The sequence below is a fragment of the Scyliorhinus torazame genome, chromosome 14 (assembly GCF_047496885.1).
Source record: "Scyliorhinus torazame isolate Kashiwa2021f chromosome 14, sScyTor2.1, whole genome shotgun sequence".
NCBI lineage: Eukaryota > Metazoa > Chordata > Chondrichthyes > Carcharhiniformes > Scyliorhinidae > Scyliorhinus > Scyliorhinus torazame.
The window spans coordinates 24,894,518-24,915,013 of record NC_092720.1 but is presented as its reverse complement, the minus strand read 5'-3'; the positions used below and the strand labels follow the sequence as shown (position 1 = coordinate 24,915,013).

At 46.0% G+C, this 20,496-nt stretch overlaps 1 protein-coding gene across 3 annotated transcripts in view; it reads left to right on the top strand.

The window, feature by feature from the left end:
* Nucleotides 1-20,496, top strand: part of LOC140389583 (mediator of RNA polymerase II transcription subunit 12-like protein) — a 731,598-nt gene that overhangs the window by 142,740 nt on the left and 568,362 nt on the right. For all 3 annotated transcript variants that reach the window (XM_072473837.1, XM_072473838.1, XM_072473836.1), the window contains exons 11-15: nucleotides 9,267-9,403; nucleotides 11,583-11,717; nucleotides 13,083-13,209; nucleotides 16,117-16,349; nucleotides 19,755-19,859. In XM_072473837.1, the coding sequence (XP_072329938.1) occupies nucleotides 9,267-9,403; nucleotides 11,583-11,717; nucleotides 13,083-13,209; nucleotides 16,117-16,349; nucleotides 19,755-19,859 (737 nt within the window). The remainder of the gene's footprint in view (nucleotides 1-9,266; nucleotides 9,404-11,582; nucleotides 11,718-13,082; nucleotides 13,210-16,116; nucleotides 16,350-19,754; nucleotides 19,860-20,496) is intronic.

The following is a 20,496-nucleotide window of genomic DNA, read 5'->3' as shown; positions in this document are numbered from 1 at the left end:
GACGGAGAATCCTATTAAATCCCCTTCACAGTACAGACTGTTGCACTTCACGAAGAAGCCCTTCTCAGGGAAACTTTGTGTGGGCAATAAATGCTGGCCTTGCCTGCAATGTCCACATTGCTGCAGTGAGTAACAGAAAGGTTGAGCCATATTCCTTCTTGACTCACATTGTAACCTTCTCAGAAATATCACTGAACAGTGATTAAAAGTAGGAGTCGTACTTAACTTGTTCCTTCCATCCTACCTTGCAATCCTAATGCTACGCCAGTTGAGATGAGCCATCAGGGGCTGGTTTAGCTCAGTGGGCTAAATAGCTGGCTTGTAATGCAGAACAAGGCCAGCAGCGTGGGTTCAATTCCCCTACCGGCCTCCCCGAACAGGTGCCAGATTGTGGCGACTAGGTGTTTTTCACAGTAACTTCATTGAAGCCTACTTGTGACAAGCTATTATTATTATTATCTCAGCATAAACGAGCGAGCATATTTGTAACTTTCGGTTTTTGTGGCACTATTTCATTCTAAGTATTACATCTACCAATGAACCAGCGGAGATGTATATAATTTATTTTACTCCGAAGTTCAAAAATATACAAGGTACAGCTCCTCCCTAATTTAAAAATAAGTTTAATCTCTTTGCCTTCACCTGGTCTTCCCTCTGATTTTAACCTTGCTTACTGCTGTTGACTGACGACAATGAGACTTGAAGTCCTTCTGGAGCCTGACAGTGGTGGATTGTAAAGGGGGATTCAGGTTATTGAATGCAAAAGAGCTTTGATGGCCAGTAATCCCCTGCCTGGCTTCCCTTGTATTGTCAGTTTAGTGGATTCTCTCTCCTCCCAGGACGGCAACAACCTAGAACCCTTCAACCATATTGTGCCAGACCCTAGGAGCCTCGGCGCCACCAGGGCCCCCTTCCCAAGACCTCAGCGATACTTCTTGTCTTGCCTGATCCCAGTCTTAACTCCTTGACTCAGTAATAATAATAATTGCGTAATGTCACAAGTGGGCTTCAATGAAGTTACTGTGAAAAGCCCCTAATCGCCACATTCCGGCGCCTGTTCGGGGAGGCCGGTACGGGAATTGAACCCGCGTTGCTGACATTGTTCTGTATTACAAGTCAGCTATTTAGCCCACTGTGCTAAACCAGCCCCTGATGGGCGGGCAGCCCTAGGCTAGTGAGTGGGCCATATGAGTGGCCTGCTTCATCTCAGTGGCCTGCAAGATTGAAATCGGGCATGTTCACTAACCATGGCCCCTTGAATAAGATTAAATATATTTAATACATGCCAAATATTTCCTAATTTGTTATGAAAAATGTTTATCATTTACATATTAATGGAACTATCAACATCAACTATCAACTGGGGCTGGTTTAGCACAGTGGGCTAAATAGCTGCCTTGTAATGCAGAACAAGGCCAGCAGCGCGGGTTCAATTCCTGTACCGGCCTCCCCGAACAGGCGCCGGAATGTGGCGACTCGGGGTTTTTCACAGTAACTTCATTGAAGCCACTTGTGACAATAAGCGATTATCATTATTATTATTATTATTATTATTCAAATGGTAAAAACAAAATAAATGTTGACACTTCGATGCAGAGGGAGCGCACGGCTCTCACAGTCAATGTGTGAGCAATCAGCACACCACTTCAGGGTTAAGGAAAATCCCAAGGCTTTTTACACGTACATAGAAAGCAAGAGGGTAGCCAGGGAAAGGGTTGGCCCACTGAAGGATAGGCAAGGGAATCTATGTGTGGAGCCAGAGGAAATGGGCGAGGTACAAAATCTTCACCAAAGAGAAGAAATTGGTAGATGTTGAGTCTGGAGAAGGGTGTGTAGATAGCCTGGGTCACATTGAGATCCAAAAAGACGAGATGTTGGGTGTCTTAAAAAATATTAAGGTAGCTAAGTCCCCAGGGCCTGATGGGATCTACCCCAGAATACTGAAGGAGGCTGGAGAGGAAATTGCTGAGGCCTTGACAGAAATCTTTGGATCCTCACTGTCTTCAGGGGATGTCCCGGAGGACTGGAGAATAGCCAATGTTGTATCTCTGTTTAAGAAGGATAGCAAGGATAATCCAGGGAACTACAGGCCGGTGAGCCTTACTTCAGTGGTAGGGAAATTACTGGAGAGAATTCTTCGAGACAGGATCTACTCCCATTTGGAAGCAAATGGACGTATTAGTGAGAGGCAGCATGGTTTTGTGAAGGGGAGGTCGTGTCTCACTAACTTGATCGAGTTTTTCGAGGAGGTCACTAAGATGATTGATGCAGTGAGGGCAGTGGATGTTGTCTATATGGACTTCAGTAAGGCCTTTGACAAGGTCCCTCATGGTAGACTAGTACAAAAGGTGAAGTCACACGGGATCAGGGGTGAGCTGGCAAGGTGGATACAGAACTGGCTAGGTCATAGAAGGCAGAGAGTAGCAATGGAAGGATGCTTTTCTCATTGGAGGGCTGTGACCAGTGGTGTTCCACAGGGATCAGTGCTGGGACCTTTGCTCTTTGTAGTATATATAAATGATTTGGAGGAAAATGTAACTGGTCTGATTAGTAAGTTTGCAGACGACACAGGTTGGTGGAATTGCGGATAGCGATGAGGACTGTCAGAGGATACAGCAGGATTTAGATTGTTTGGAGACTTGGGTGGAGAGATGGCAGATGGAGTTTAATCTGGACAAACGTGAGGTAATGCATTTTGGAAGGTCGAATGCAGGTAGGGAATATACAGTGAATGGTAGAACCCTCAAGAGTATTGAAAGTCAAAGAGATCTAGGAGTACAGGTACACAGGTCACTGAAAGGGGCAACACAGGTGGAGAAGGTAGTCAAGAAGGCATATGGCATGCTTGCCTTCATTGGCCGGGGCATTGAGTATAAGAATTGGCAAGTCATGTTGCAGCTGTATAGAACCTCAGTTAGGCCACACTTGGAGTATAGTGTTCAATTCTGGTCGCCACACTACCAGAAGGATGTGGAGGCTTTAGAGAGGGTGCAGAAGAGATTTACCAGGATGTTGCCTGGTATGGAGGGCATTAACTATGAGGAGCGGTTGAATAAACTCTGTTTGTTCTCACTGGAACGAAGGAGGTTGAGGGGCGACCTGATAGAGGTATACAAAATTATGAGGGGCATAGACAGAGTGGATAGTCAGAGGCTTTTCCCCGGGGTAGAGGGGTCAATTACTAGGGGGCATAGGTTTAAGGTGAGAGGGGCAAGGTTTAGAGTAGATGTACGAGGCAAGTTTTTTACGCAGAGGGTAGTGAGTGCCTGGAACTCGCTACCGGAGGAGGTGGTGGCAGCAGGGACGATAGTGACATTTAAGGGGCATTTTGACAAATACACGAATAGGATGGGAATAGAGGGATACGGACCCAGGAAGTGTAGAAGATTGTAGTTTAGTCGGGCAGCATGGTCGGCACGGGCTTGGAGGGCCGAAGGGCCTGTTCCTGTGCTGTACATTTCTTTGTTCTTTGTTCACTTACCCTCACTTTACATGCGACTCACTCCAGTCATACCGGTAGGAGAAAATCTATGCGGATGGAAATTTGTGGAATGTGGCAACCCTGCACGTGGGCAACGGTCAGCAAAATGTCTCGTGGGCCATGTGCTCCACGGGCCGCAGCTTGCCCACCACTGCCTTCAATGCTAATAGACTACTCCAGTGTTGCTGTAATCTGTACCGCCTGGCTTATTCATTGGCCCTTCTGTGGCCTGTTCTTTGAACAGGAGACCAAATAGCCCACTCGGGGAGGCAGTGGTGTAGTGGTGTTGTCACTGGACTAGTACTCCAGAAATCCAGAGTCGTGCTATGAGGACCTGGGTTCGAATCCTGCCATGGCAGATGGGGAAACTTGAATTCAATAAAAACCTGTAATAAGAAGTCTAAAAGGTGACCATGAACCCATTGTCGATTGTCGTGAAAAAACATCTGGTTCACTAATGTCCTTTAGGGAAGGAAATTTGTTGTCCTTAAGTTATCAGACTCCAGATCCACAGCCTGGATTAATGCAGCTCCAACAACACTCAAGACGCTCGACACCAAGGACAAAGCAGCCCCGCTTGATTGCTCCTCCTTCCACAATCATTCGAACCCTCCACCACTGACGAACAGTGGCAGCCGTGTGTACCATCTACAGGATGCACTGCAGTAACTCACCAAGGTTCCTGAGACAGAACCTTCCAAACCCACAACCACTACCATCCAGAAGGACACGAGCAGCAGATGCCTGTGAAATCCACCACCTGGAGGTTCCCCTCCAGCCTGACTTGGAAATATATCGCCGCTCCTTCACTGTCGCTGGGCCAACATCCTGGAACTCCCTTCCTAACAGCACAGTGGGTGTACGTACACCTCAGGGACTGCAGCGGTTCAAGAAGGCAACTCACCACCACCTTCTGAAGGGCAACTAGGGATGGGCAATAAATGCTGGCCTAACCAGCGACGCCCACATCCCGTAAATGAATTTTTAAAAATGCAGTGCGGTTGACACATAAATGCCCTCGGGGATGGGCAGTAAATGCCGGCCCAGCCAGCGAGGCCCACATCCCACGGACGAATAGAAAAATCCTCCCCTATTCTTTCCACATAACTCTGCCATTTTGTTTGTTTTCTAGTATTTATTCACTTCCCCTTTTAAAATTCTTTCCTTTCAGATAAAAACTTGCTCCTCTTCTAAAACAGAAAAATTGCGTCTCCCATTTTGCCAATTGTTTTAAGTCCGTGTCCACTGGTTCCCGATTTTCCTGCCAATGGAAACAGTTTCTCCTCATTTACTCTACCAAACCCTTTCATAATTGTGAACTCCGCTGTTAAATCCTCCTCTTAATCTTCACTGCTTTGGGCTTTTCAATTTAAAAAAAAAAAGTAAAGCTTTTCCTGTCCGCTTTGTTCCTGTCACTCTTTAAAAGAAAAAAAAAAAGCCTCTTTTAAACATCAAGTGGAGGCGACGTAATTGAATCGTGCACAAAAGCAAAATACTGCGGATGCTGGAAATCTGCATTGAATTGAACCAGCACTTTGGTGCAATTGCTGAAGCTGACTTTCTGGGCAAGCTGAATTAATATAAGGAGTTACGACACGACTGAAAGACTGCAAGGTCAAAAAACGTCTCTGCTGATGTGTTATTCTAACCCATTTCCCCGCCCCCCTGCCAATAAGGCTCGATTATTTCCAGTTGCTAGTTGGGTTATCAGTACTTGCCATTTAAATGACTGTATACATGCGTGCACGTTGCTGTTGCAATAAGCTATATCATACGTTTTTTAAAAATACACAGAACCCATTGAAATGAATAGACTTGGAGATGTATGACATGTATTGCAGAGGGCTGACAGGATATGATACTGTAGTTTTTAATGGAAAAAAGAAACCACAGAGTGACATCAGGTCCATGAGTCATGAACCAAAAGGGTAAATGAGCTATGTAGCCGCAATGTCGTACGGGCGATATGTAATTAATTGCTTGCAAATGCTCTCCATCCCTGAAGTGAATAGTGGTGGGGGGTACAGTGGCACAGTGGTTAGCCCTGCTGCCTCACAGCGCCAGGGACCTGGGTTTCGATTCCGACCGTGGGCGACTGTGTGGAGTTTGCACTTTCTCCCCGTGTCTCCGTGGGTTTCCTCCGGCTGCTCCGATTTCCCCCCCCCACAGTCCAAAGATGTGCAGGTTGGGTGGATTGGCCATGGTAAATCACCCCCTTAGTGTCCAAAAGGTTAGGTGGAGTTACGGGGACAGGGTGGCAGCGTGGGCCTGGGTAGTAGGGTGCCCTTCCAGGGGTTCGGCGAGGACTCGATGGGCCGAATGGCCTCCTGCAGCGTAGGTGTTCTATCATTCTATTGCTACAGTACAAAAGTGAAGGACAGCTGCAAATCTGAGCTCCAACAGGAAATGCTGGAATGCTGAAGCAGAGCAAACTGCATTTGTGGAGAGAAAGAGGTGGTTAACATCTCACTGCTGCAGGTAAATTGCAGGTTCACCACACTTTTTTAAATGGCACTCTTGCTCATCTTGTTCCTCTACTTTAAGAAAGGTAAGAGATAATAATTGAGTGGATAGATATAGGAACACAACACTTGACACTTGTAAAACTGGTTTCTCAAAAAATGTACAAATCATAAGAAGTAGGAGCGGGATAGGCCTTTTGGCCCCGCTAGCCAGCTCCACCATTCTAGAGGACTGTGACCTTACCACCACTTTCTGCCTGCCACTCCCATAATCCTTGACTCCCTCATCAATCAAAAATCTAACTTGGCTTCGAATATATTCGATGACCGAACCTCCACTGCTCTCCAAAGATTAATGGCTTATTGATGGAATTGGAACCGAATTCTGGCAGGCAGTCGTGTGTGTGTATAATCAGTAGAGTAGGGGGCTAGGTACGCAGCGTTGCGGGGCCCCGATATTGAGGACTATTGTGGAGGAGGTGTTGTTTATTCTTACTGATTGTGGCCTGTGGGTCAGAAAGTCGAGGATCCAGTTGCAGAGTGGGGAGCCAAGTCCTAGGTTTTGGAGCTTTGATATGAGCTTGGCTGGGATTATGGTGTTGAAGGTGGAGCTGTAGTCAGTGAATAGGAGTCTGATGTACGAGTCCTTGTTGTCGAGATGCTCCAGGGATGAGTGCAGGGACAGGGAGATGGCGCTTGCTGTGGACCTGTTGCGGCGGTATGCGAATTGCAGTGGATGAAGGTATAGAGTTGATGTGCTTCATGACCAACCTCTCGAAGCACTTCATTACGACTGACGTCAGGGCCACCGGGCGGTAGTCATTGAGGCAAGTTGCCTGGTTCTTCTTTGGCACAGGTATGATGGTGGTCTTCTTGAAGCAGGTGGGGACCTCGGAACGGAGTAAGGACAGGTTGAAGATGTCTGTGAACACATCTGCCAGCTGGTCCGAGCAGGATCTGAGTGCACGACCAGGGTCGCCTGACTTGAACGCATCAGACCTGTCCTTCAGTAGGGAGTCAATCTGCCGATTAAGTCGTGGTTTCCGTTTGGAAAATAGATGGAAAGTCAAGATGTGTGAGGGATACAAACAGTTTTCAAAAAGATATTGATAGTTTAAGTAAATGGGCAAAACGTTGGCGAATGCAGCATAATGTGTGAAAATGTGAAATTGTTCATTTTGGAAGGGAGAACAAAAGAACAGTATTATTTAAATGGAGAAAAAGTGCCGAAAGCTGCAATATAAAGGGACTTGCCCACGAAACACAGGAAGCTAGCACACAGGTGCAGCAGGTAATCAGGAAGGCGAATGGAATGTTGACCCTTATTTCAAGGGGTTTGGAGTATAAGAATCGGGAAGTCTTGCTGCAACTGGAGTACTGTGAGCAGTTTTGTTCGCCATATTTAAGGAAAGATATTGGGTGGGATTCTCCGCCGCCCAACACCGATATCGTAATCGGCGATTGGGCAGAGAATCCCCTTTGACGTCGGTTTTGAGTCTCCGCCACTCCGAAGTGGCGTCGTCGCACGCCATAGCAACGGTGTTGGCGCGCCACCTGAAGGCCCTCCCCCGATGCTCCACCCCCGGTGGACCGAGTTCCCGATCGCGCGATTGACGTGTGGTCTGAGCGGTCGGGAACCCGGCGTGGCGGCTGCGGACTGTGTCCAGCGCCGCCCTACTCAGCTGGGAGCCGTGCCACTGGCCGGGGTGGGGGGTGGGCTGAGGGTACTGTGAGTGGCCAGGGGGTGGCCTGTGTGGCCGTACATGGCAGGTCGGGTTTGCACACGGCCGGCGCCATGTTGTACGTCGCTGTGCGCGCGGCCATGGACCCGGCCATGCTCTGGTCGTTTTTGGTACGGGAGCCGGGAGTTTTACCTGGCACCACTGCTAGCCCCTCACCAGAATTTAGAAGAATGAGAGGTGATCTCATTGAAACATATAGGATTCTTAAGGGGCTTGAGAGGCTGTCTCTCCTCATGGGAGAGTCTAGGACCAGAGGGCACAGTCTCAGAGTAAAGGTGTGCCCATTTAATACTGAGATGAGGAGAGATTTCTTCTCTCAAAGGGGTGTGTGTCTTTGGAACTCCTTTCCACAGAGTGTTGTGGGGCAGAGTCCTTGTGCTTATTTAAGGCTGAGATGGACAGATTCTTGATCAGTAAGGGAATCAAAGGTTACAGAGAACGTGCAGGAAAGTGGACGTGAGGATCAGCCCCGATCCGATTGAATGGTGCAGCATGCTCGATGGGCAGAAAGGCCCACTGCTGTTCCTATTTCTTATGGCCTTAATGGTTATGGGGTCAGAATTTCGAATGGGGTCTGGTTTCCACTGGATACCTGGAGACATTCTGGTGGCGGTGTGCGAGTGTGGGCACTTGCGGTGTCTGTGGCTTCCCCAATGCCAATGTCAAGAGAAGAGAAAAGGCTGATGGGAGATAACGACCATTTGTCCGTCTGCTTCCTTGTCCTCCCAACAATCCCCCCTCCCTCGCAATGGAAAGTGTGCAAGTGCATTGGTTTTCACCATAACCCTGATTCTAGTAGCAATGCAGAGATTGGTGGTTTCCTGGAGTCAGTTGCAACAAAGCTTTCTCTTCGGCGGGGGTGGGTGGGAATTCATGTTTTGGTCTATTTATCCAGGTCACCCACCCACTCAAACCCAACCCATGATGTAGATGCCAAGCAAAGTGTGTAAATCATGGGCGGCAAGGTAGTACAATGGTGAGCACTGTTGCTTCACAGCGCCTGGGTCGCAGGATCGATCCCCGGCTTGGGTCCCTGTCTGTGCGGAGTCTGCACGTTTTTCCCGTGTCTGCGTGGGTTTCCTCCGGGTGCTCCAGTTTCCTCCCACAAGTCCCGAAAGACGTGCTGTTAGGTGACTTGGACATTCTGAATCCTCCCTCTGTGCACCCGAACAGGCGCCGGAATGTGGCAACTAGGGGCTTTTCATGGTAACTTCATTGTAGTGTTAATGTAAGCCTACTTGTGACAATAAAGATGATTATAGGGGTCTCTACTCCCTTCACATTAATGACCCCACCAATGGGATTTAAGGTCTTGGGCAGATTAATGGGGAGAGGTTCCCCTCCCTTTGCTATTACAGCTCTTATTTGGTGACTCAGCCTTCTTGGGTTGGGTCAGGTAAAATAATCAAAGCAAAATAGTGAAAATAATAGTATCTGTTCTAAGAACCATCTAGTAATATGCACATGGATGTTTGTTTTGCAAGAAGTGCACACCGTGTAAGCAAGTATTGTCATTGTATACATTTCTTGCCAAGGTATCGTCTAATGTATATTTTTCACTTCTTGTTGCCTTTACTAAAGGTTTCACAATCAGCAAGGTCTTGCACACGTTGGAAGTACTGGATCGTCACTGCTTTGACCGATCTGATTCCAGCAACTCTCTAGATAGCCTGTACCACAAGATCTTTGGGTCAAGCCAGAGCAAGGACAGCCAAGAGGTGAGTGGTAGTGTGATGCACCTTATGGTGTGGTGTTTGAGGACATTGCTGATTTAATGTAATTATTTCGATTTGATGTGGAAAAAGCTGAGGTAATGGACTTTGGGAGGAAAACAAAGAAATGGGCATATCCACTCATTGCAAGGACGTTGAATGGTGTGGAAAAACGGAAAGCTCTTGCGTATTAAATACTTCATTCATGAAAGTGTGAGTACTGATTGATAAAGCCGTGAAAGTACTTTTTGATTATTGTTGAGTACAGGGATAAAGAAATGTGATGAAGTTCGAGGAGGTAACATAAAAAAATGTCCATAGATCCTGAACATTGCTGAGAAGAGTTTTCATTTTGAAATGAAAGGACAAATGCAAGAATGCCAAATTTCAAATTATCACAACAGTAGAAAAGGGCTACTGATTGATTGGCCAGGAGACTCTGATTGGATAAGGAGTTGCCATGGATAAAGCATAAAGGTCCCTGGCTAATTTAAAATAGGTGCAAGGCTTGAACATATTCCTTTTGTTTGCAGAGAACAGGCCACTGTTAATGAATGTATGCCGCTTCCAGCAATTGTAAATGAGCCACGTTATGAGCTCGACTGGTTATGTTAAATTTATTGTTAGTGGAGTTATTAGCGCACTCAAGATTGACTGAGGCTGCTCCTCATGCCCCCCCCAACCCTTGCCGAGCACTGGGGTAGCAGCCTCAGTGCCCCTGGGCTCATTGCCTGGGAGCAAAGATTGCTACTCACCTTCTCGGGACCCCACAGCAGCCATTCCACCGGAGGCAGGGTCATATCCTGCAGCTTTTACAATGGGGTTTACCTCCTGTTTTTAGGCCCTCCGGTTCCATGGGCTCTTGAAAATTCTGCTTTGGGCAGAATTGGTGCATACCAGGGAGTATAAATTAGACTTAAATCATATACTGAACATGCGAGTGGAAGAATGATGCGATGCAGAGAGATAAAATAGACCAACAGCAAAAGTACAAAAGATTAATTTTCTTAAAACCCCCACACAAATTAAATTCGGAATGAATGAGACTCCACACTTTTAAAATTAAATGTGGAAGTTAGTGCTTGATGGTTCCCAAGCCAGAGGAAGATGGCATTTCTGGGCAATTGGTGGGTAAACCCTTGCGTGAGACCTCCCGAAAGGGGTTCCCCAGCACATCATTGGGGTAGTCCCTAAATGCGATGCTGGGGGAACTGGAGGTTATGGGCCTTCCTTTCAGTTTTGCGGTATTTTCCTACCTCCCAACACTTCAAGGCACTTCCTCCAAATACTTCAACCATTCCCGATCAGGACACTTGCCTCTCTATTCCGAATTAAATCCTCTAACAAACACCAATTGTTTTCTACCCGTCAGCCTTGCGATTTCTTCATTTATGTAAACTTGATGGTTGAATAATTACTCCTTTCTGTTCTGTGGCTATGCCGTGTCCCAATCATAGATTTATAGGGATAATTGAAACACATGGGTTCACACATCTTAATTTGCTTGATTCCACGGGGAACCCCAGTCGGAGATTCACTAATATTCACTAATACGGCATACAACCACCAACTTGAAGTGGCTTGAATCCAGCAGCAGCCCTCAGATGCCATTTTGACATAAGATTTCCGAGTTTCCACTTGTCGAAGGATCAAGAAGGAGAGGGCGCAGTTTTAAAGTGATTTGCAAAGGAAGCAAATGTGATGTGGGGAAAAAGACTTTCTCTCGCAGCGTGTGGTTGAGATGTGGACTGCGCTGGCAGTGTGGTGGAGGCAGGTTCAATTGAGGCATTCAAGAGGGCATTAGATCCCCACTTGAATACAGATAATGTGCAGGAGTGCGGGGAAAAGACAGGAGAATGAGACAGCAAGTCAATGGTGCTCGTTTGGAGAGCTGGTGCAGACATGATAGGTTAAATGACCTCCTGCACTGTAACGGTTCTATGATTAGACCGGTGGCTTGTAATCTGGAGAACAAACGACTCGAGGTTTATTAGCTATTCTGGCTCCATTAATCCGTATTTGTTAACCTTTTCCTCCAACTCTCTCATCCACCCCCAACCCAATCTGGACGTTATTTCCTCTCCTAACTCACCAATCCCACTAGCTACTTGTGTCATCGAAGTTTCAAGCAAACAAAATTACTCATTCTCTTCTTTCTTCCCCCGCCCCCCCCCCCCGCCCACAGCAAATTGCACCCAATGACGAGGCAGTCGTGACATTACTGTGCGAGTGGGCAGTGAGCTGCAAACGGTGTGGGAAACACAGAGCGATGGCAGTGGCAAAACTCCTGGAGAAGAGGCAGGCTGAAATCGAGGCCGAGGTGAGCAACAAGTCTGAAATCTGGAGACGAGCATAAGGAAAATGAAATATCGTCAATCCTCTCTACCTCTCTGTTGCTAATCTTTTTGAGAACCTTTCAAGCCTCTTTTAACCTTAACCTCGTTGGAATGTATGTTCCTTAAGAGCCAGTCACCTAGTAAACCCTTGTCGCGTGAACGTGGTGTTTTATATCCAATACTCCTAGAACATAGAATTTACAGTGCAGAAGGAGGCCATTCAGCCCATCGAGTCTGCACCAGCCCTTGGAAAGAGCACCCAAGTCAAGCCCACACCGCCACCCTATCCCCGTAACCCAGTGACCCCACCCAGTCTTTTTGGACACTTAAGGGGCAATTTATCATGGCCAATCCACCTAACCTGCACATCTTTGGACTGTGGGAGGAAAACGGAGCACCCGGAGGAAACCCACGCACACACGGGGAGGATGTGCAGACTCCCCACAGACAGTGACCCAAACCGCGAATCGAACCCGGGTCCCTGGACCTATGAAGTAACAGTGTTAACCACTGTGCTACGGTGCTGCCCATTAGATATTTAAATTCAATAGAAAGTGCCAGAAATACTCAACAGCGCTGGCAGTCTTTGTGGAGAAACAGAATTTACGTTTTGAGTCAAATATGACTCTTCCTCTGAACTGGGTTTGTAATATTGGAGAATGGTACAGTTTCTCATTTCGAACACCCAGCATTAATATCAAACACTCCCAAATTAGTGCAGACCAGCCACCTACCATTGCCTTTAGCTCAGATCCCTAAAGTTGCTGGATCAGCACAAGTCTCATTTCTTTTTCACACCAACTATCCGTAAAGACTTTCTGCACCTTACACCAACCCCGAAGAACATTAAATGAGAATGCAGGAGGTAGAATGGCAATTGAGTACCAGAGAGCATATTTCATATCAACTTACCTAGTTGCTAGGTGAAACAAAGTTGATGCGACTTGTGGATAAGTTAGTTTCAAATTACGGTATACATCTCACTTCTGACATTGATTTAGGGCGACACGGTAGCACGGTGGTTAGCACTGTGGCTTCACAGCGCCAGGGACCCGGGTTCGATTCCCGACTTGGGTCGCCGTCTGTGCGGAGTCTGCATGTTCTCCCCGTGTCGACGTTTCCTCCGGGTGCTCCGGCTTCCATTCACAAGTCCCGAAAGACGTCCTTGTTAGGTGAATTGGACATTCTGAATTCTCCCTCTGTGTACCCGAACAGGTGCCGGAATGTGGCGACGAGGGGATTTTCACAGTAACTTCATTGCGGTGTTAATGTAAGTCAACTTGTGACGCTAATAAAGGTTATTATTATTAAATCCTGTCTGTTCATTCACTAATGTGTTTTCTTTGCAGCGATGTGGAGAGTCGGAAGTCTTGGATGAAAAGGAGTCGATTTCCTCTGTGTCACTTACCGGCTCAAGCCTTCCCGTATTTCAGATCATCCTCCTTAGGTTTCTGGATACTCAAGCTCCTGTATTAAGTACGTAACTTTTAGCTATTAACTATTAGCTATTTTCTCTCTTATTCCTGTTTGTCTCTATACCATCTGCAGCTTGGAGGATGGGACAATTTGGGACCGCCTTACACAACTGCATACACAGTTGTCCTGGAACAGAGTGCTGGGAGAGGTGGAATATTCTGGATTCTCCCTGCATGCAGGCAAAGGCCAGGGGCGGGAGTCTCCGTTTTGCCGGCGCCCGGGGGTTTCCCGACGGCGTGGGGCTGCCCCACAATGGGAAACCCCATTGACCGGCCGGAGTAATGCAAAATCCCGCCGGCGGGTCGGGGCAGAAATGTGGCGGGGCGGGGCGAAGAATCCAGCCCCAGGAATTTCTCTATCATGGGAGATTGGCAGAAGTCCTGGAGGAATTTAATTTTTTTTTTAACCCCAGCCATTTACTCTATCCATTGTTTCTGCTAAAGTTACAGATCGGGATTGGGATTGAGAAAGCCTAAACATATTCAGGGCTGCAGTCTTTTCCTGGACAAGGACTACTCGACAGCAGTCTCAGTGGGATCAGGAATTTGGCATGGGGAAAAATTATGACTGTGATCTTTGCTTGTCACCATTTTGTAGCTCTTGGTGTTAATGCTTCAATTCTCCATGCAATCGTGCTGGAAATATAACATCACCAAAGTAGATGCTTCTTGTGAATTAATTTCTGGAGCATCGGTAACTTCACTTCTTGGCAAAGAGTCACCCAGGTTTCTCTTCATTCAGACTCTGTTCACACTCCTCTCCTGTTTGGATTTTGAAGAATAGATCTGTACCGGCTATTGCAGATATGATTTGATTTAATATTGAAATGAAAATCGCTTATTGTCACAAGTAGGCTTCAAATGAAGTTACTGTGAAAAGCCCCTAGTTGCCACATTTCCGGCGCCTGTTCAGTGAGGCTGGTACGGGAATGTTTTGTTTGAACAAAGGGGAGGTGGTGGGGTCGTGGTATTGTCATTGGACTAGTAGTTCAGAGACCCAGGGAGATGCTTTGAGGATCTGACTTTGATTCCAACCATGGAACCAAAAGTGTAGTGATGACCGTGAAACCATTGTCGATTGTCGTAAAAACCCATCTGGCCATTAATGTCAGGAAGGAAATCTGCCGTCCTTGCCCGGTCTGGCCTACATATGATTCCAGATCCACATCAATATGGGTGACTCTTAAATGGCCCAGAGAGCCTCTCAGGGCAATACATGCTGGCCCAGCTATGACACCACATCCCATGGAAGAATTTTAACAATTTCAGAAGAAGAAGAACACACACATCCTTTAGAAAATCTGCTTTCTTCATAATGAAAGCAAAATACTGTGGGTGTGAAAATACTGGAAACTCATTTTCCGATGTGAAATATTAATTTTGTTTTTCTCCACACCTACTACCTGGCTTGTTGGGGCTTACAAGTATTTTCTGTATAATTACACCTAATGCTTGGGAGTGGTACTTGAGGGTTGTCACATGTGGAACTGTGCCCCCAGCGTTAATTGGTGTAATCATGAGTTAATTCGGTCGTTGTGCCTTATGCCCTGACTACCGTTGCCGAACAGAGGTCTTTGAGTTTCATAAATTGGACTCCAATTCGAGTTTTGTTATTTAATTTATGATTTATTTTTAAATGTGTTTGTTTCTGCTGTTGCTCTTTACTGCTTGGGAAAGATTAACCTTAAGTTCATCTTTCCACTCTCACTCTGCACCCATGTCCTTGACCTCCCAAACTCTTCCATTGAAGCTCAATGCAAGCTTAAGGAACAACACCCTGCCTCTCGATGAAGCTCCTTACAGCTTTCTCACCTCAATATTGAATTCAACAACTTTGGATCATGGCCACTGGTTCCAATTTTTTGGATCAGGGGGCTGGTAGTAGTTCTGCTGTTGACATTCACACCTCTTCGAGGTTCATCTTTTGTTTATTGACCTTGATCGATCGCCATCCTCTTGATCATTTAATCACTCCTGTCTTCCACCCTAATTTAGTCCTTCCCTTATCATTCCTTCCTTACCCATCTTTTCCCCTGGCTCTACCTGCTTAAAATCCTTTTAATTCTCAAACAACCGCCAGTTCTGATGAAAGGTCATCGACCTGAAACATTAACTCTGTTTCCCACTCCACACATACGGTTCCTCTGATCTACTGAGTATTTTCCAACATTTTCTGTTTTTATTTCAGTTTTCCAGCCTCCACGCTATTTTGCTTTTATTAAACTGTTTTCGTTGGGTATGAGTGGCGTTCCAAAAGTTGAAAAACGTTGAAGTTGTAAAAGTTTGTGAGATTCATGTTTGCTGTACGCAGGGTGCATGGCTGTGGGGGCTAGTTTAGGTCAGTTGGCTAGACAGTTGGTTCGTGATGCAGAGCGAGGCCAGCAGTGCGGGTCCAATATCCGTACCGGCTGACGTTATTCATGAAGGCCCCGCCTTCTCAATCTTGTCCCTTGCTTGAGGTGTGGGGATCCTCAGGTTAAATCACCACCGGTCAGCTCTCCCCCTCAAAGGTGAAAGCAGCCTATAGTCATTTGATACAATTGGGACAATGTGCAGGTTCGATTCCCGGATTGGGTCACTGTCGGTGCGGAGTCTGCACGTTCTCCCAGTGTCTGCGCGGGTTTCCTCCGGGTGCTCCGGTTTCCTCCCACAAGTCCCAAAAGATGTGCTTGTTAGGTGAATTGAACATTCTGAATTCTCCCTCCGTGTACCTGAAAAGGCGCCGGAACGTGGCGACTCGGGGCTTTTCACAGTAACTTCATTGCAGTGTTAATGTAAGCCTACTTGTGACAATAATAAAGATTATTACTTTACATGGTTGAATTTTTGCTGATGTTTCAGTTGAATATCTGCTATTATGCAGAGAATTTGAGGACTCACGTTTTGTGTCTGTGTGTCTATGTACTAGCTGATCTTAATAACGAAAATGAGAAAGCAGAGTTTGTGAATCTCGTGCTGCTGTTTTGTGAGTTCATCCGCCACGATGTCTTCTCGCATGATGCGTACATGTGCACACTCATATCCCGTGGAGACCTCACCTCAGTCACCACCGCGGCAAGACCTCGATCGCCAACTGTGGACAACTCAGAGGAACATTACTCCAAGGAGCATGATGACAGCCTTCATGGTGCAAAGCTGGAGGTAAAATCTTTGTATTTGGCGGGTTGGTTGGGAGTCATGATGTCAAGAACATACCCATTTTTCAAAAACCGGTTTGATATGTGGCTGTGCTCTTGATGCTTTTTCTTGTATTAGCTACCTTTTCATCCAGTGATACCTAAGTAGTCAACCATTTATGATTCAGTCTGTGTGTTTCCGCTAGGACCCATCAAATATTTTGAATATTTTGTTAGGCGCGCATTTATTAAATTCTCTGTGCTGGGAAATACTGAGTCGAGCGAACCTTAGTGTGATTTATGAGGTGGGATTTTCCAGCACCCTGTTGCTGATGGGGTTTTCCGTTTCCGCTGAAGTCAATGGACGTTTGGCTGGCTCACTGCAGCCGCAGCGGCAGGACCCACCATGTTAGGGCCAGGAAAGTGGATTGGTCACTGGTCCCACAAGCAGCGATGCGATAATGACTTTTACATTTTAGTGATGTTGGCTGAAGGGTAAACAATGACCAGGACACCAGGCAAAATGCCCCTGCTCTTCCCCTAAAAGTGCCACAAAGTTTATTTTACGTCCAGCTAAGCAGGTACACGGGGCCTTTGTCTCACCTGAAAGACAGCACCTCTGACAGTGTAGTCCTCCCTCGGTCACGCTTAGATTATGTGCTCCAGCCTATGACGCGGAACCTTTTGACCTGGACTGCAAGCTGCCACTGTACAATTCAGAAGTAATTGATTAGCTGTAAAGCACTTTGTGAGAGTGCTAAGGGGGTGAGAAGCACTATATAAATGCTCAGCCACTCTTTGAGTAGCTTGCCTGTGATATTACATTTAATCTAATTGGTGAACCAGAATGAGCAAGTTTCAGACCAACGGGGGGGGGGGGGGGGGGGAGGGATAGGGGGGCAGCCGATTGAATTCGGCTGAGCCAAATATATTCCTCACAGCCTCCATGCACTGCTAACTAATGATCAATAAGGGCCATTATTGAAAAGTGAACTCCTTCTTGGGTGATTGGAATGTGGTCATGATAATTCTCTTATGAAACATTTGAAACAAGGAGCGTTCAATGATGCCATCGGTGATGATTAAATAACAGCTCGGGTGATGTTTCCAGCGCGGTTGGCTTGGCTTTCCGCCAGCTGCATATTTAAAAAAAAAATAAAAATAAAAAATGCATTTGTTGGTCATGCAGTCAGTGAATGCATTGCAGAATTTTCAGAATTAAAAAAAAAACCCCAATTAGTGCGGATTTTTCTGCACAGTGTTATTCTGGCTGGGAGTGCTGTCTTATTGTATCATCATGAATCATTTACCATGATAGCAATCAAATAATGTACAACCTCGGAGAACACTATTGAATAACGTGTAAAATACTACTTCTCGTTTTGACACGTCAGAAGTTTTGACCAGAGGAATAAAATAGAACCACCGATGTTTGGGTGGAATTATCACCAATTTGGTTGGGATTGGGGGCAGATGGGGAGATTTCATCAGGTTAAAAGAAAAAAAAAAAAGCAGAGGCATTCTTTTAAAAGAATGTTTTCCTCTTTGGAGAAAATGTGGTATAAATCATTCTTTGATGGATTGTAATAATTTTAAGACATCTGCAAAACATTAGAGGGAATTTTATGCAGAGGTGGTGCTCCAGAGCTCTGGGTGAAAGGTCGAGCGAGAGCCTGCCTCCGCTTGGCAGGGTGGTCATGCAATGTTTTTACAGCCATTAGGACAGGGTGCCCCAAATTGTATTACAATCCCAGACCAGATCCCAACAGTGGCTCGGAAACTGGATTGAAAGCACCAATATTTTATTTGAAAGATTGGGCAGAAAAAAGGATTCGCTCGAAGAGTGATTGTATGAAGAAATGGGGCTTGGCTGTTTTTAAAACAAAACTTCATTATGAATACAATATTAAACATTGTTAACTTCACACCAGAAAAGACCAGCTTACCAGTTACACCTTAAACATCACTACTCAATTACCCATTTAACAACAACAAAACTCTTACTATGGGAGAATTGTGGACTCGGCATCAGGCAGATCAGAATGCAAGTCCTCTCTCAAGGCTTTATCCAAAAATTGCTTCTCTCCAGAGCTCTCCAGAGCTGTCTCCAAAAACTGCCTCCCTCCACAGCTTTCTCCAAATAATATCTCTCTGCATTGTTTGGCTCCAACCAGCAATTACTTCATCGTCCCAAGCTGAAAAAACAAATAATCTCTGCAGGCTGCAGAGCATTTTACCTCCCCAGGGATATTCCCAGTCAAACCATAGCCTATTAGCCTAGACTGAAAACACATTCTTTGACAATTTCGCCTTATGGCTGTGAAAAACACCCAGGCCTTGAAAAACAAATTCTTTAAAAAAAAATAATAACATGACCATTGCAGTCAAATACACTCTAACCCCAGGCTTTTAACCTTGAAATTGCCCAGTACTTGGAACCCAATATTCTCGATGTCTTCCAGTCATCACAATTGGATCAGAGTGAGAGTTACGCCACCATCTGGGAGGAAAACTTGTCTTGAGGAACCACTGATCAATCAAATGGCTGATAGCTCTCTAGTCCTAGCAATGTCGCCATGTGCAGTGGCCTCTGCTATGACTACAGAGAACCCCCCAACGAAGGGGAACTAGTTTCAGGATGCCCAGTTCGGTCTAGGGTTTAGCTGAGGCCAGGATAGAAGGCTCAGGTGAGGGGCTGTAGGATTCTGGAGGGTTGGAAGAGGAGCGGTAGGCAAATGGGGGTGACTATCTTGGGTGGGAGCCTCTGTTGGACAGGGTGCCCGAAAAGGAGAGACCCCCCACCCCCTCCAACCCCCCCCCCCCAAAAAAAGCTGTCAACAAGACCATCTGGTTTCACTTGATAGTTTTGCTACTTGGCCAGGACACCTTCTACTGATGTAAGGTACCAGTGACAGGAGGAGGCCTTTATTTGCTAACTTAAGAACCTCAATTGGCCCATGGGACACATAACCCCCACCAACCAACCCCCAACCCTTGCAACTGGTAAAATGCCAGTGGACATGGGTAGATGCTGGGTGCAGTGCCTGGGCCATGACATCCGATTCTACGCTCCTCACATGCCAGCCCCCTCCCAGTGGGGGTTGGGAAGTGGGTGTCAAATTCAATCCATCATCTGGCAATACTGTCAGCAAACCAACGTTGTTTCTTGGATATGGTGAATCTTTGTGAACTTTATAAAAAACGATGTAAATCAGGGAGAGGAAAAACAATCCCGATCCTGTGTGCGAAAGAGGAATGAAACAGAGTGTGTGTAAAGTAAAAATCACCCTCAGCGTGCTACGTTTATAACATAGAGAATCCTTTCTAAGACAGCAGCAGGAGTTAAAACCAACACTGTCCATACAAATTGTTTTGTAAGTGGAACTTTTGACTGTATGAGCTTTGACCCAAAATAATTTTCTAATTTTAGGATCAGGGACTTGGAGAGCCAATGGACATGGATTCGGGAGCTGCAAATTTATTTGATGAAGTGGACAAGAATGATTTTAAAGGAGATTTTGGACCCGAGTTTGCTGTAGGTTGAAAACTCTTGGTCGGAAACCCCTTTGTTCACTTTCCCCCACCGTAGTTGTTTTGAAGGGTGAGATGATGCGATGAAAAGTTGTCACACTCTCTGAAGTACCTGGAATGTGTTTCTGGATATCTGAATTACACCAAATGCTGAGAAGAAAGATTTTTAAAAAAGCTTAGAATTGGCCGGAAAGGGAACTGAACAGGCAAATGTTGCCACAGAGGGAAAGGGTTGGCTCTTGGCTTGGCTGATTTACTGAGTTTGTGAGGGAATAACGCTAATCAGAATCATGAGTGTGTTTAAATGTCTGAGTTTAAAAAAAAAAAAAGAACTAAACATGAAGCAATTGGAGTTTATTTCCCCCCCCCGAAAGAACACGGTAATTTTCCAACTACTAGTTATGTTCTGTACGGAATTTTAGTTGCAAATTTTCTCTTGATGGTTATTTTGAGATGTGTTCCCTAAACCTAGTAACCATTGCACAATTTGAATTTTCAGTCAAGTGAATTTAAAAGTAAGCACGTCAGTTGAACTTGTGACGTGTGAATTTATTTAACATGAGACCAACCAAACGAAAAGCAGAAGAATATTAATCAGAATGTTTAACTGTGGACTACTGAATCTGTCACGTCTGGTTGCA